The sequence below is a fragment of the Psammomys obesus genome, unplaced genomic scaffold (genome assembly GCF_907164565.1).
Source record: "Psammomys obesus unplaced genomic scaffold, mPsaObe1.curated_primary_1811, whole genome shotgun sequence".
NCBI lineage: Eukaryota > Metazoa > Chordata > Mammalia > Rodentia > Muridae > Psammomys > Psammomys obesus.
In genome coordinates this window covers 5,163,034-5,178,263 of record NW_026585643.1, presented here as the reverse complement: position 1 = coordinate 5,178,263, position 15,230 = coordinate 5,163,034, and the positions used below count along the sequence as shown (strand labels likewise).

Here is a 15,230-nt window from a genome sequence, read left to right as displayed (position 1 = left end):
GAACAAGCTGTGTGTAGCCCTTTTGAGTCTGGCTTGGTGTAGGAGAAACCTGAAGTAGTAAAATTGATGGTATAAAGGATTTAATAATAAACTTGCTTAGGAAACATGAAGCTATGCAAAGTAGAATTTACCTAAGGAGTGCTACCTCTTATGTGACTGAAATATTAATATTAATTCTGTAACATTCTTACTCAGTGATTACACGTGAGATTCACCTCATCCATTGACCAGGATATTGTTTCTTATTGATGGATTCATTGTATGGATACTGCATAGGCCATTTATCTACTCTTTACCTGGGGGATACTTGGTATGTTTCCAGTTTTATCATTTGTAAGTAAAGCCTGAATATCTACTTGCATATAGTTTGTTTTTTAAAATGAAAACAGAATTTGTTTCACGTAAAGTACCCACGAGTTAGATTTTTGGAAGTTGCTATCTTGTTCTTTTAATGTCAGCCATTTGGGTGCTAGTGTTATCTCACTGCCATTTTACTTTGCAGTTTCTTAATAACTAATCATGCTGAGTTTCCTTTCATATTTATTTATTACCTTATTTGCTACAAAGTGGAGCTGTTTTTTCTTCGATAGCTACATTTTGAGAATTTTAAAAAATATTTTTAATTTTACTTATTTGTCTGTGTGCATATGCATCATGTATGTGTACGTGGACATGCGTGTAACAGCATTTGTGTGGAGGCCAGAGGACAGAGGAATTGATTCTCTCCTTCCATTTTTGTGGGGATTCTAAGGATCCAGCTCAGGTCATCAGGCTTCCCAGAAGGCTCTTTACACGCCGAACCATCCCGCTGGCCCAGAATTCTTTATGTGTGTTTTATGTACAAGTCAGTGTCCAGAATTTTAAAGCAAACATTTTTCAACCTCCTCCTCTCCTTTCTTGTCTCTGCGCTTACCAGCAGTTACTTTTGATTATTTAAATTCTTTTCTCCTTTTCTTGCTTTTCTCAGCTGACACACTCTCACATGTTGTACATTAATTCATTAAACAAATAACTGCTGAGCTTTTGTAAATTTGCCAGCTAATGAGTGCCTCTTCAGACTGAAGAATCTATTAACTATATGCTGTGTAATCACAATTTTTGCAGCAATTTTTGGTTCATTTATGAATATGCTTTCCTTGTAATCAACAATTTTGGTGGTTTTCTATTTTCTACTTCTCTGACCACTTCTGCCTTCCCATTTTCTTTACTCCTCTGTATCTGGACCCTCTGGTCTGCTATAAGAAATGGTTTCTGGTAGCAGAACTTACTCCTGTTACCCACAGGGGCTCCCTCTGCCTCAGCACAGGTTTGCTAATGAACTAGAAGAATACTTTCCTCTGTGTGAAAGTTGTATGGAATTCGGTGGCACTTCGTTGCTGCTGTTCACTGGAATGCCATGTGGAAATGTTCTTGTGGCATTTTACTGGGAGGCATGAAAAACACAGTCTTGTGACATTTCAAACAGGGCTGGTATTTATTCTACAATATTTCCCTGTAGAGTCTAGGAAGATTTGAATACCTCAGAACTACTTTCATTTAAAACTATGTTTATGCTTACAGATGTGCCTCTTCTGTAGAACAAATATAGTATTTACAATCCTCATAAATGAAATTCAGGCTGTATGAACATTTTTGAAGATTTTAAAATAATAGCAGCAACTTATTCTGAAGACTTCCCTTCTCATACTAGGGTAGCTGAGACAGAGCCTGCGCATACTGAGCAAGCCCCCTTTCCTGGGATCATCATAGGGTCACAAGAGTCATTTCCTACTTTTTTTATTAAAAATTTCATTTGGGAATGGTGGCTTCCTTTAAAGGAAGAATAATTTGATTTTATAGTACCAGCTTTCTATTTCCTTGTCTCTTCCATCCCCTAAATCAACCAACCCCAACTCCTTAATTTTTTCTAGTTTCTTTTCCTCTTTTGCCCTTATTTCTTAGTATTTCTCTCTGTGAAAGAAAATGATAGCAATGGAAAGCTGTAGCTATTTCATATATTTAATCATTGCTGACATTTTGATGTTCCAATTTCTTATCTCTACCAAGTTGTTAGACCACATTTTTTTATTACATCTGTTTGTGCTGCGTGTGCCACAGCCAGGGCATGGAGATCAGAGGACAGTTTGCAGAGTTTGGTTCTCTCCTTCCACTTTATGAGTCCAATGACTGAGGTCAAATTGTCAGGCTGGATAGACACATTCATTGTTTTTGCTTGTTTTTTTTTTTGTTGTTGTTGTTTTGTTTTGTTTTGTTTTGTTTCCTTGAGACAAAGTCTCACTGTATAGCCCACATTCCTGTGAAACTCACTGTGGATCCCAGGGGAATCTTGACATGATGACAGTCCTCCTGAGTGCTAGGATTGCAGATGTGAGCTTACCCTACCCAGAAGTTGTTACCAGCTCTGTTGTAGGAACTGGGATAAAGTTCTTGTGTCTGTATAAAATGGATGCTGGCTAGTCTGTTCTACAGAGCAAGTTGTGGAACAGCCAAGGCTTCACAGAGAAACCGTGTCTTGGAAAAAACATAGGTATGTGGGGGGGGGGGACATGCTGAATTTTGTTATTCTAAAAGAAATCATCAACAAGGAAAAATGTGTTTTAAAATGTTAACCTTTTTGTTTTGAAATAATTGTTGATTACTAGCAGTTATAAGTAATAGTTCAGAGAAACTCCATGACCTCACCTGCATTTCTTAAGAATAATGTCCTGTAAAACTAACACAGCCAGGATGTCTACACTGGTAACATGATAATGTGGATCTTTTCCACTACCACAAGAATCTCCCTGTGCCACTTTCTAATTACACGCACTTGTATCCATCACCTCATCCTGACTTCTAGCTGTTCTAAATTAGACTGTTCTTCGTTCTGTAACTTGTTATTTCTAATTACACGCACTTGTATCCATCACCACATCCCTGACTTCTAGCTGTTCTAGACTGTTTTTCATTCTGTTACTTGTTATTTCAAAAACCTCATATACATGGAGCCATCTAGTGTGTAACCTAGAAACTGGTTTTCGTAACTGAGATGATTCCTCAAGATCCATCCAATTTGTGTTTATGTATCTCTTTGGTTGCTGACTATTAAGTACTCTTTAGCAGAGATGACCACAGTTTGTTTAACCATTTGACAGCTAAAGAATTTATGGGTTGTTTCAAACCCTGGCTACCACATGAGAATCATTCATGTCCTTCTTCCCCATCATGAACACTACAGTGAAACCGTGTTCATGGGGTAGTTAGTTATTTTGTTTGTTTCTTTAAAAATTACTGAAACATTTCATCAATTGGCTATACTATTCTAGATTTCCTTTTTAAATGTGTGTATTGCCATTGTTGTGTATGTGTGTGTGCGCACAGGCACACCTTACCAACTCACTAGTGTGAAGGTCAACAACTTACAGAAGTTGGTTCCCTCCATGGGTCCCAAGTGTCTCAGTGCTATAGCAACTGCATATATCTTTTGGCCCCTGAGCCTTCTCACTGTCCCATATTTTACATTTCCATCACAGTGTGAATGTGACTCTCTTCATTTTCACTAGCATTTCTTGTCTTTGGCTTACATTTCAGCCTCTCTGATAGATCTGTCAGAATGAGGAATATGTATCTCATTGTGGTTTCACCTGGTACTTCCTGAAGGTAATGATGTTCAAACATCTTTAATGTGCCTGTTTTTAGCTATCTGGCTTCTTTGGTGAAATATCTTTTCATGTTTTTACCAATTAAGACTTTATACTGTAGATACTGATCTTTTGTCGTAGATGTGGCTTGCAGTATTTTCCCCCACTCTGTATCCTATCTTTAATCTTATTAGCAGAATCTTCTTGAGAACAAAAGTTATTTGGTTTTTTTGTTGTTGTTTTTGTTGTTTGGATGGATGGTTGTTTTTAAAACAAAATATTTATTTTTATGCATATGTTTTACCTACCTGTCTAACTGTGCATCATGTATGTGCACAGAAGAGGCTGTTCTTCTAGGATGGGAGTTACAGAAGGTTGTGGTCATGATGTAGGTGCTGGAAATTGAACTCAGGACCTTTGGAAGCTCATTCAGTGCTCTTCACTACTGAGCCATCTCTCTAGGTCCCGTTCTCTCTCTCTCTCTCTTTGTGTGTGTGTGTGTGTGTGTGTGTGTGTGTGTGTGTGTGTGTGTTTCTTTTGAGACAGGGTTTTTCTACATATCCCTCACTGTCCTGTAATGCACTGTGTAGAACAGGCTGGCCTCAAATTCACAGAGATCTGCCTACCTCTGCCTCCCAGCGAGTAAAGGTGTATTACTTTTTCACATTACTATCAAGGCTAAGAACTTTTTGCCTAATCATAGACCCTAGAGATTTTCCTTCTTTCTTAATTTCTATCTTAATTTTTAAAGTCTAAAGTGAATTCTGAATTTGTATGTGTATGAGGTTACTATAGACTTGGGACCTTACATATATTCTGTTGTTCATGAGGTAAATGCTGTTAATCTTTCAGATTTTTTCTCTTTATTATTTTTCTTTTTAAAATATTTACTTGGTTTTATTTTATGTGTATGAGTGTTCACCTGCATGTTTGTATATATATCACATGAGCTTCTGTTGTGGAAGCCAGAAGTGGGTATTGAGTCCCCTGTAACTAGAGTTAGAGGTGAATTAAACCATCATTTGGATGCTAGGAACCAAATCTAGGTTCACTGCAAGAGCAACAAGTGCTCTTAACTTCTAACACAACTCTCCAGCTCCTGTGTTACTTTGATTCGTTTGTATTTTATAAAACTAGATGCTCAAAGCAGCTTGGAATGGAAATCAGGTAGAGTGCTTACCCAGCATGCGTAAAATTCTGGGTTGCAATCTCAGTACTGCATCAGTGTGGTGTCGTGGCACACAGCTGTCATCTTAGAACTTAGGAGGTAGAGGCAGAAGGATCACAAGTTTATGGTCATCAACTTGCTATAGCAAGTTGGAGGCCAACTTGGAATATATGAGATCCTTAAAAAGGCAGTTTTAAGACTGAGTTATTAATGAATAGTATTATTTAGGTCTCATTTTTGGGGGTTTAAGGTTGTTTTCCTCTCTCTCTTTTTTAAGTGTTTCTTGTACTAAACCATGCCAAATTTACAAGTGAGAAGGATCAGTTTCATGTTTGTGGTATTAGATATGTGGGTGGCCTGTGTGTCTGGTGAAGCAGACTTCTAAGGTAAAAGCTCAGTCTAATAGGTATTTTTTGAGAGCATAGTATACTCCAGTCCATAATAAATACATTCAAATGGGTCTTATATTCTTTAGATCTAACAGTACAAGGAAGAAGTTAGAAACAAAATCCAATCCTTTCAATGTACTATCTTATGTGTTGGGAATCAGTTTAAGATGATGGCTAAGAACTGAGAACTTGGACTCCATCAACTTAGGATAGAATCCTGGCTCTTCCACATTAATTTTTCTTTCCACACTCAGTCCATTATATCAGGCTGTTATAGAGGTTGAATAGTGCATGCAAAGTAGTTAACATAAGTTTCTGGCACAGATTCAGTACTCACTAAAGGCTTGATGCTCTGACAGGAGGTGAAGGTAGAGGTATTCAAGTAGAAGAGGGACCAGTTATTGTAGGCAAAGGGTATTATTAAACTATAGAGAGTAAAGACTCATTACTGTCTATTACAGAGAATATCCTGAATTGAGTCTTAAAAAATAGGCAGTGAAACAGTATGTAGGTCAGAAGAGCAACATGAACCAGAATTTGCACGAACACTAAAGATGGTGTGCAAGTATTCATCACACAGTCAGCTGGGAACAATAAAAGCTGATGCAGGAATGCAAAGCAATAGGCAGGGACCATGTTATTGAGGGCTCTGCACTTTTCTCTAGGCCCAAGGGACATACTGAGGAACTTAAGGGAATAGAGTAGTGTCACTTCTTGGTAGCTGATTTTGCAGGATGAAAGTGCTTTGAAGGAACAAAGACTATCAGAGCCTTTGATTCAGTTGAAAGACGAAGGGCAGGATAATTGGTGTGCTTAATTATTGGTAACATTCTTATGCCCTCCTCTTTTTATATTTGAAACATGGGTCCAGTTCAGGGCTTCTTTTACAGAATCATACTCAACCGAGGTTGTAAGATGTGCAGAAACTCTTAAGCAACAAGGAACAGGACAGGAGCCTACCACAGAGGGCCTCTGAAAGGCGCTACCCTGCAGGGTTACAAGGCAGATGCTGAGACTCATAGCCAAACTTTGGGCAGAGTGCAGGGAATCTTATGAAAGAAGTGGGAGATAGTAAGACCTGGAGAGGACAGGAGCTCTACAAGGACAGCCACAGATCCAAAAAGTCTGGGCTCAGTGGTCTTTTCTGAGACTTATACTCCAGCCAAGGACCATTGATGGAGATAATCTAGAATCCCTGCACATAGGTAGCCTATGGCAGTTCAGTGTCCAAGTGGCCTCCATAGTAATGGGGATGGGACTGTCTCTGACGTGAACTGATTGGCCAGCTCTTTGATCACCTCACCCTGATGGGGGAACATTCTTACCAGGCCACAGAAGAAGACACTGTAGCCACTCCTGATGAGACCTGATAGACTAGGATCAGAGGGCAGGGGAGGAGGACCTCACCTATCAGTGGACTGGGAGAAGGACATGGGTAGGGAAGAGGGAGGGTGGGATTGGTAGGGGAAGATGGAGGGAGGTACAGGAGGGATACAAAGTGAATAAACTTTAATAAAAATAAAAATAATAAAAGAAAATAAAAGAAAATAAAGAAAAAAAAAAGCACTGTTCAAGATTGGCAGTAGTCCTGATAAAAACTCGCTGGGGTCAGATGGTAGGGGAGGAGATCTCCCTTTTTCTGAGGACTAGGGGAGGGGAGGAGGGACAAAGGAATGAGGGTAGGACCAGGAGGAGATGAGGGAGGGGTCTACAATCAGGATATAAAGTGAATAAATAAAATAAAAATAAATTACCAAAAAAAAAAAAAAAAAGATTGGCTGCGTAGTTCCTCTGACTGAGACAATTAGGACCAAAAGTCTCTTTTCCTCCTATGTGTGATACCATACAGGTAATATAAATGCATACATATACACACTTATGTGTTTGTGTGTTTTACACATGCATACATACACACACACAAGTTACATATTATATAGGGAAAACTCACATTTTAACTTTACATCTCATTTTTAAAAAACATTTTTAAAGGCCCAAGGTAAATGAATAGATAAAGTGAAGGATTAGATATTACCCAGAATTAGATGTGAAGTAAAAGGAATTTGACTCGTACTAATATTTTATTTAGTCATAACTTATGTTCTTCATCTATTTTCTGTCATTTATGAAGATTTAAAAATATCAATCATTGTCTTCTTGAAAGAGCTAAAAGGAAAAAAAGCATAAAATTCAATTCTTGCTGCTGCTTTATATGTATCTGGACTTTTTGATTTCCAGTTGTATAAACAGACTTCCTGATTGCCAAGTTTCTCACTGTACACACGTGGTAAAGAGTTGCACCCATCTAGTGGACTTTGTAAAGGTAAATGAGAACCGTGAATTACTGGTTCTGCATTTTATACAGATGACACTGTCTCCATGAGAGTGTGTGTTTGTATCCCACATGCCATCCACCTTATCCATTAAAAGCATGTCATTTAATGGCGACACGTTTCTTTAACAGGGAAAAAAGGATGTGACCCAAATATTCAACAACATCCTGAGAAGACAGATCGGTACACGCTGTCCTACTGTGGAGTACATCAGTTCTCACCCTCACCTCCTGTCCATGCTCCTCAAAGGGTAGGTACTTCGTTTCCTTAGAAATAGGTTGGAGTTTGACAAAGCTGTTCTAAAGTATGCAGTATGCCTCATTGGCCCCATTTGGAACTGCCTAGGTAGTGTCTGATGTATGTAAGAGTAGCCCTCCAGATCTAGCTCTAAATGCTTTAAGCCTAAAAGAAGTCCTTTGTGCCCTGTTCTCCTCAGCGTTGTTTCCATTTTTTACCTCTTTTTCCTCTTCCTTTATGCTCTCCATGTCTCTTTTTATAATGTTTCTTTTTTTTTTAATTTCTCAAATGTCTTTACTGCCAATTAATTGTTATACCACTCAGTTAATATATGCTTAAAATGTCATGTTATATCTTAAAGGATATCTTAAGTATCCATATTTTAATACAATTAAAATATGTTATTATGCTGTTACATCATATGTTAGTATCTCATATTCCCTGCACAAAGTGCTAATTTTTTTTATTTTTTTTTGAATTTTATTTTTTTCTTATCAGTTACATTTTATTAACTCTGTATCCCAGCCGTGTCCTGATCCCTCATTCCCTCCCAGTCCCTCCCTCCCTCATCTCCACCATGCCCCTTTCCGAGTCCACTGATGGGGGGACCTCCTCCCCATTCATCTGATCCTGTTTTATCAGGTATCTTCAGGACTGGCTGCAAAGCTCTCCTCTGTGGCCTAACAGGACTGCTCCTCCCTTGGGGGGGTGGGGAGGCCAAAGAGCCAGTCATTGAGTTCCTGTTAGAAATAGTCCTTGTTCCCCTCACTATGGGAAGCCAATTGGTTACTGAGCTACCACAGGCTACATCTAAATAGAGGTTCTAGGTTACATTCATACATGGTCCTTGGTTGCATGTCAGTCTCAGAAAAGACCCTGTGCCCAGATATATTTGGTCCTTGTGGAGCTCCTATCCTTTCCTCATCAGACTAACTCCCCTTCTTTCTTATGATTCCCTGTACTCTGCCAAAGGTTTGGTCATGAGTCTTTGCTTTGAAAACACTGCTAGTTAGAGTCTTTCAAATGCACTCAGTAGACTCCTGTCATATGTTCAATGCGCATCCCATCTGTCTTTCTAAACGAGGATTGATCATCTTACCCCATGTCTGCTCTCTTGATTATCTTTTTTAGGTGTATAGATTTGATTATGTTTATCATATCTTATAGGTCTATATAAGTGAGTATATACCGTGTTTGTCTTTCTCCTTCTGGGATATTTCACTCAGGATGATCTTTTCTAGATCCCACCATTTGCCTGCAAATTTCATGATTTCCTCCTTTTTGATTGCTGAGTAGTATTCCATTGTGTAAAAATACCACAATTTCTGTACCCATTCCTCCGTTGATGGACATCTGGGTTGTTTCCAGGTTCTGGCTATTACAAATAATGCTGCTATAAACATGGTTGAGCAAATATCCCTTTTGTGTACTTGAGCAAACTTTGGGTATATACCTAGCAGTGGTATAGCTGGGTCTTGAGGAAGCACTATTCCTAATTGTCTTAGAAAGCGCCAGATAGATTTCCAGAGTGGTTGTATCAGTTTACGTTCCCACCAGCAGTGGAGGAGGGTTCCCCTTTCTCCACAACCTCTCCAGCATGTGTTGTCACTTGAGTTTTTCATCTTGGCCATTCTGATGGGTGTAAGGTGATATCTCAGGGTCGTTTTGATCTGCATTTCCCTGATGGCTAATGAGGATGAGCATTTCTTTAAGTGTTTCTCTGCCATTCGATATTCCTCTGTCGAGAATTCTCTGTTTAGCTCTGTTCCCCATTTTTTAATGGATTACTTGGTTTGCTGCTTTTCAGCTTCTTTAGTTCTTTGTATATACTCGATATTAGTCCTCTGTCAGATAAAGAGTTAGTGAAGATTCTTTCCCAATCTGTAGGCAGGCGTTTTGTTTTGATGACAGTGTCCTTTGCTTTACAGAAGCTGTTCAGTTTCATGAGGTCCCATTTATTGATTGTTGCTCTTAGAGCCTGTGCTGTTGGTGTTCTGTTCAGGAAGTTGTCTCCTGTGCCAATGAGTTCTAGGCTGTTCTCCACTTTTTCTTCTAACAGATTTAGAGTATCTGGTTTTATGTTGAGGTCTTTCATCCACTTGGACTTGAGTTTTGTGCAGGGTGATAAATATAGATCTATTTTCATTTTTCTGCATGTGGACATCCAGTTGGACCAGCACCATTTGTTGAAGATGCTGTCTTTTTTCCATTGAATGGTTTTGGCTTCTTTGTCAAATATCGAGTATTCATAGGTGTGTGGGTTTATTTCTGGGTCTTCTATGCGGTTCCATTGATCCTCCTTTCTGTTTTTGTGCCAATACCATGCAGTTTTTATTACTATTGCTCTGTAGTACAACTGGAGATCGGGGATAGAGATACCTCCAGATGATCTGTTGTTGTACAGGATTGTTTTGGAGATTCTGGGTTTTTTGTTTCTCCATATGAAGCTGAGAATCTTTTTTTCAAGGTCTGTAAAGAATTGAGTTGGTATTTTGATGGGAATTGCATTGAATCTGTAGATTGCTTTTGGCAGGATGGCCATTTTCACAATGTTAATCCTACCAATCCATGAGCACGGGAGATCTTTCCATCTTCTGAGATCTTCTTCAATTTCTTTCTTCAGAGACTTGAAGTTTTTCTCAAATAGGTCTTTCACTTGCTTGGTTAGTGTCACCCCAAGGTACTTTATGTTATTAGTGGCTATTGTGAAGGGTGTTGTTTCCCTAATTTCTTTCTCAGCCCTTTTGTCTTTGGTATACAGGAGGGCTTCTGATTTTTTTTGAGTTGATTTTGTATCCTGCCACTTTGCTGAAGGTGTTTATCAGCTGGAGGAGTTCTCTGGTTGAATTTTTGGGGTCGCTCATATCATATCATATCATCTGCGAATAGTGACACTTTGACCTCTTCCTTTGCGATTTGTATCCCCTTGATCTCCTTTAGTTCTCTTATTTCTCTGGCTAGGACTTCAAGTACTATGTTGAAGAGGTAGGGAGAGAGTGGGCAGCCTTGTCTTGTCCCTGATTTCAGTGGGATTGATTTAAGTTTCTCTCCATTGAGTTTGATGTTGGCTATAGGCTTGCTGTATATTGCCTTTACTATGTTTAGATATGTGCCTTGTATCCCTGATCTCTCCAAGACTTTAAACATGAATGGGTGTTGGACTTTGTCAAATGCTTTTTCAGCATCCAAGGAGATGATCATGTGGTTTTTCTCCTTCAGTTTGTTTATGTGATGGATTACATTGATGGATTTCCGTATGTTGAACCACCCTTGCATGTTTTGTTTCCTTATCTTTCCTATTCCTAACTGCCCAGATACTGTTTTCCTGCTTGCATGATACTCTGTCCATTACATGCACATGTATGCATGCCAGCACATTCATATATATTTTAGTTCCCCAACTTAAACAATAGGGGAAAGCATTCTTGCAGTGCCAACATCTGCCACAGTGGAGATTAAGTACGTATGTGTGGATGCAGTAGATGCTGCTATTTTTATACAGAGCTATAAAGGAGGTGGAAAAACACTGACTTCAGGCTGGAAAATAGAATCCCTGATTATTGCTTTTTATGTCCACTCCTATGAGTCTTGGGAATATTGAGGCTACTACTTGGAATCTGAAAGACTGGTGTCCTAGGTGCCCTGTGCATGCAAACAGCAGGTGATGGTCCTCTTACCCTGGGCTGCCTTTCTGTTCCATATCTCATGCCAACACAGCTCATTTTACTGTGCAGTATTCTTGTTTCCAGGACTGTGGGGCTAGAGGAAGTCTATTTCACTTGTGTCACCTTCCTCCCTTGTCAATTTATAAATATTTAATTGTGTTAAAGTGATATATAACACAGTTTGAAAATCAGCTATATCAATGAACTGGATCTCTTTACTTCTTCCCCATCTCTCAGTCTCTTTGCCCAATGACAGTCATTCTTTTTTATTTGTTGAAATTTAAAAAAAAATACATCTTTAACTATAAATCATACATTTACCTCTGCATTACAAATAATGGGCCTTCCTAATTTTTCCACTTATCAAATTTAAACTTCTTTTTTAGTTTTTCCACTGCCATCAGCATTCTATTCCCTTGCCTTGTCCTATTAATATACTTTATCACAGATTTAAATTTTACTACTAATCACATTGTGGTCTTTGCCTTTGTAGTTACTATGCATTGTTGAACAAAGAAGTATACTGTTATTGCTTTGGGACTGATGCAGGTAATGTCTGCTAGAGGTTCTTCTCTTAGCTCTTGAAAAGAAAAGGCTCTTGTATTTTCTACTGGTTAGGGAACACTAAACTCTTAGAGCACGTGAACCCAAAATGGAATGATTCAACAGAAGTGTCACATGATATTTCAGGGCAGATAATTCAGGTCAGTTCCCTCTCTGACATTTGCTTTCTAAGTTCACTCTTTCATTGATTTTTTTTTCCCCCACAAACAGGTAAAAAATATATGAAAGAATTTGTGTGCACAAAGGATGACAAGAATTCTGGTGTGGCTGGAGGTTAGAAGTCAGGGAAGTATAAAATAGAGCTGGAAAAGCAGAGATCAGATTACTTAGAGCCTTCCATTTCCTACCAAGGACCTGGAATGCCATTCTGCAGCCTCCTTGGGAAATATACCTGATGGGTTCTGGTGGCAACATGAAAAATGGCTTGGTGGTAGTGGAGACTAGGACCAAAATTAGAACCACACTTCAGTGATGATATGCTACTAAATAAGGGAGGTATTTTTTTTAATTGTACTTTTTTTTAATTCAAAGACAACAACCTGTTTATTTAGAAACATTAAACTTCTTGGAAATGCTAAATATAAAAAAGGAGTGTGTTCCATAATCTCCTAGAATAGTTCCATCAGTAACAATTTAGGGGCTGCCCCTCCAGATTTTATAACCTGATAATGATTATTCACTTTGGGCTTAATCCTTCACATTCTCTCTTGTAGATGCAATACTGAGTGCTTGCTCTGTACCAGGGTTACAGTCAGTGTAATTATTCACAGGACTAGTTGCCCAGCACTACGCTGTGGACTAGTTGCTACTCTCATCATTGTGTAAGGAAATGAGATTAAATCCAGAGAGTAAGAGTATTGCTTAAGGTAAGAAAACTTTATAGTGAAGGAACACATTTTAAATCCAGATTTAATTGAGTCCTTTATGTCCTTTAAGCACTAGTATGTCCCAAAGAAGATTTGATGGTCATCAATTAAAAAAACACAGCTTTCACCTCAAAGTAAAAAGACATTCTGAAGCCAAATTTAAATGACTATTTAAGGAGCCCACCAGAGGAGACTTCTCAGATATAGTCTATAGCCAGTAGAAAGTCTTTTTTTTTTCCATACAGCTGGGACTACGTTCAAGTATTCGGGACCTAAGTGTATGCATGAGCATTTAGAGAAGAGGCTTTTAAAGGCAAAAACCAAGTCCTGATATCTCACTTGGCAGCTGCAGGGGTTTTTTGTTTGTTTGTTTGTTTGTTTGTTTGTTTGTTTGTTTTCTAAAACAAGCAGTTTAACAAAAACTAAGATAAGCAGTTAGGTGGAAGGGGAAGTTTGCAACACAAATCAAGATAAGTTAGCTAGGGCATCCTGACCTTGGGTTCCTAGAATAGAGATGGGTAATTTTTCAGAAGGCCTTTTGTAAAGAAGATCAAATCAAATTTTAGTTAAACCTAAAATGGTCTCAACAAGAATACAAGATGGAGAAAACTCAGCACTGTCATATGACAATGGCCTAAGAATCATGAAGCTAGATTACCCCAGTTTCATGCTACTACATGGAAGCAGTTCATAAAGTTTTATAGTAACAAGCAAAGAAAATCGTAAAATGCATCAGATTTAGAGCAAAGTGGGAAGATCTCTCCTATAGATTCAAATGCTATCTGATGACATTCTTAGCTTTTGGATTGATGGAAGCTAGCAGTCTACAACTTAATCTATTAACTGAAATAGATTCCAAAATATTTTTATCTGTTAGTCACAGGATGTTCTGACACAGAGGTGGCCAAGGAAATGCCTATTTTTAGGGAACTAACTCTAGCTGCTAGGTAAGGCTTTGGACCTGCACTATAGAAACCTCTCCACATCACTGCAGTTTTAATCAGTCAGCCAGTTTCTTTCCAGGAATTCCCATTCACTAGGGCAGTTCAGATATTAAGGTAGAGGGAATAATTGTTGGTGCTCCTGAGGACATCTGTCCAGTAAACGAAGGAGCACTTTACATTTAGACCTTTGTTAAAGCCTCAGCATTTTTACTAAATTACCTCCTGTGAAGGTCCTTGAAAACTTTAGGCTGTAACTTGATTGGTTCATTTATATATCGAATTGACATTATTTAGGAACATGATAATGACATATGCTACATTGAACACAAGTCTAGCCATAAGAAATGTCACAAAGAAATAAATTAATACTTGTGTAGTAGCAAGAAGACTCATCTGGGTGCTGTACATAAGGAATTTAGAGCCCACATTTTATGAAATAGACTTTTTAAAGGACTATTTCATTCTAAATGAATTTCTCTCCTGGCTGAGACAGATGGCACTCCAAGGCCATTAAACCTCTCTCAGTATTTCATAAAGAAATCATGGCTACTAAATGTTCTATATAATGTTAAAACCACACATATCTCCCCAAATTGTTTTTTAAAGTTCATTGCAAAAATTTGCAAACATCTACAAAAGTAACAACTGCAAGACCTCATGTACCTGTCACTCAGCCATCACTGTTTAGCTTGGTGTACACCATCTCTCCTCAGCCACCCCTTTTTATTTGGGGTATTTTAATGCAAACTCATGAACACTGCAATAAACATCTCAATAATAATTTCATGTAACTGCAGGGTACTTAATAAAAACTCTGCAACACCAATACCCAGCTCACACTCAACTTTCCTCTACAGTTCCCATACTAAAATGAGTATCTAACAAAGTCTACTTACTGTAGTTGGTTGTGATTTTTTTTCTTAGCCAAAAAATTCCTCTCATTCAGCACCTCATCCACCCCATATATTTCTATGCTATGAGTCTGTTGAAAAGGAAGTTTTCCTACAAACCAAGCTGTTGTGAGTTGTCAGACTGCTTTCTTAGAGAACCATTTAAATTGTTATATAATCCAGCATGGGGATGGCTAAGCATGTGAAAGTGCTGTGTACAAGCCTGATACAAACCCTGCAGCACTGTGGTACACAGTGGAAGGAAAGAACCCACTTCTGAAGGTTTTTCTCTGGCCTCTATGCATGGTACATGTATTGTCACCCCCCAATAATAATAATTAGGTTTTAAAAATAATAGTGAAAGTAAATCTTTCCTGTAGTACTCTGTTTCTAGGCTAATATTTTTATTTAAAGGCTTGATTAGATTCAGATTGAACTTTTGTTTTGGCAGTAATTCTTTGTTGGTGGTTCCATGTAGTCAGTATTCTATCACATCAGGAGCCATCCCTTCAGTGATGCTGAGCTGAACACGAGGCTCAGATGGTAACATCTAAATG

The 15,230-nt window shown here is 38.4% G+C and overlaps 1 protein-coding gene across 5 annotated transcripts in view; it reads left to right on the top strand.

The window, feature by feature from the left end:
* Cab39l (calcium binding protein 39 like) overlaps window positions 1-15,230 on the top strand; it is a 129,380-nt gene that overhangs the window by 79,329 nt on the left and 34,821 nt on the right. For all 5 annotated transcript variants that reach the window (XM_055617174.1, XM_055617179.1, XM_055617173.1 and 2 more), the window contains one exon: window positions 7,639-7,757. In XM_055617174.1, the coding sequence (XP_055473149.1) occupies window positions 7,639-7,757 (119 nt within the window). The remainder of the gene's footprint in view (window positions 1-7,638; window positions 7,758-15,230) is intronic.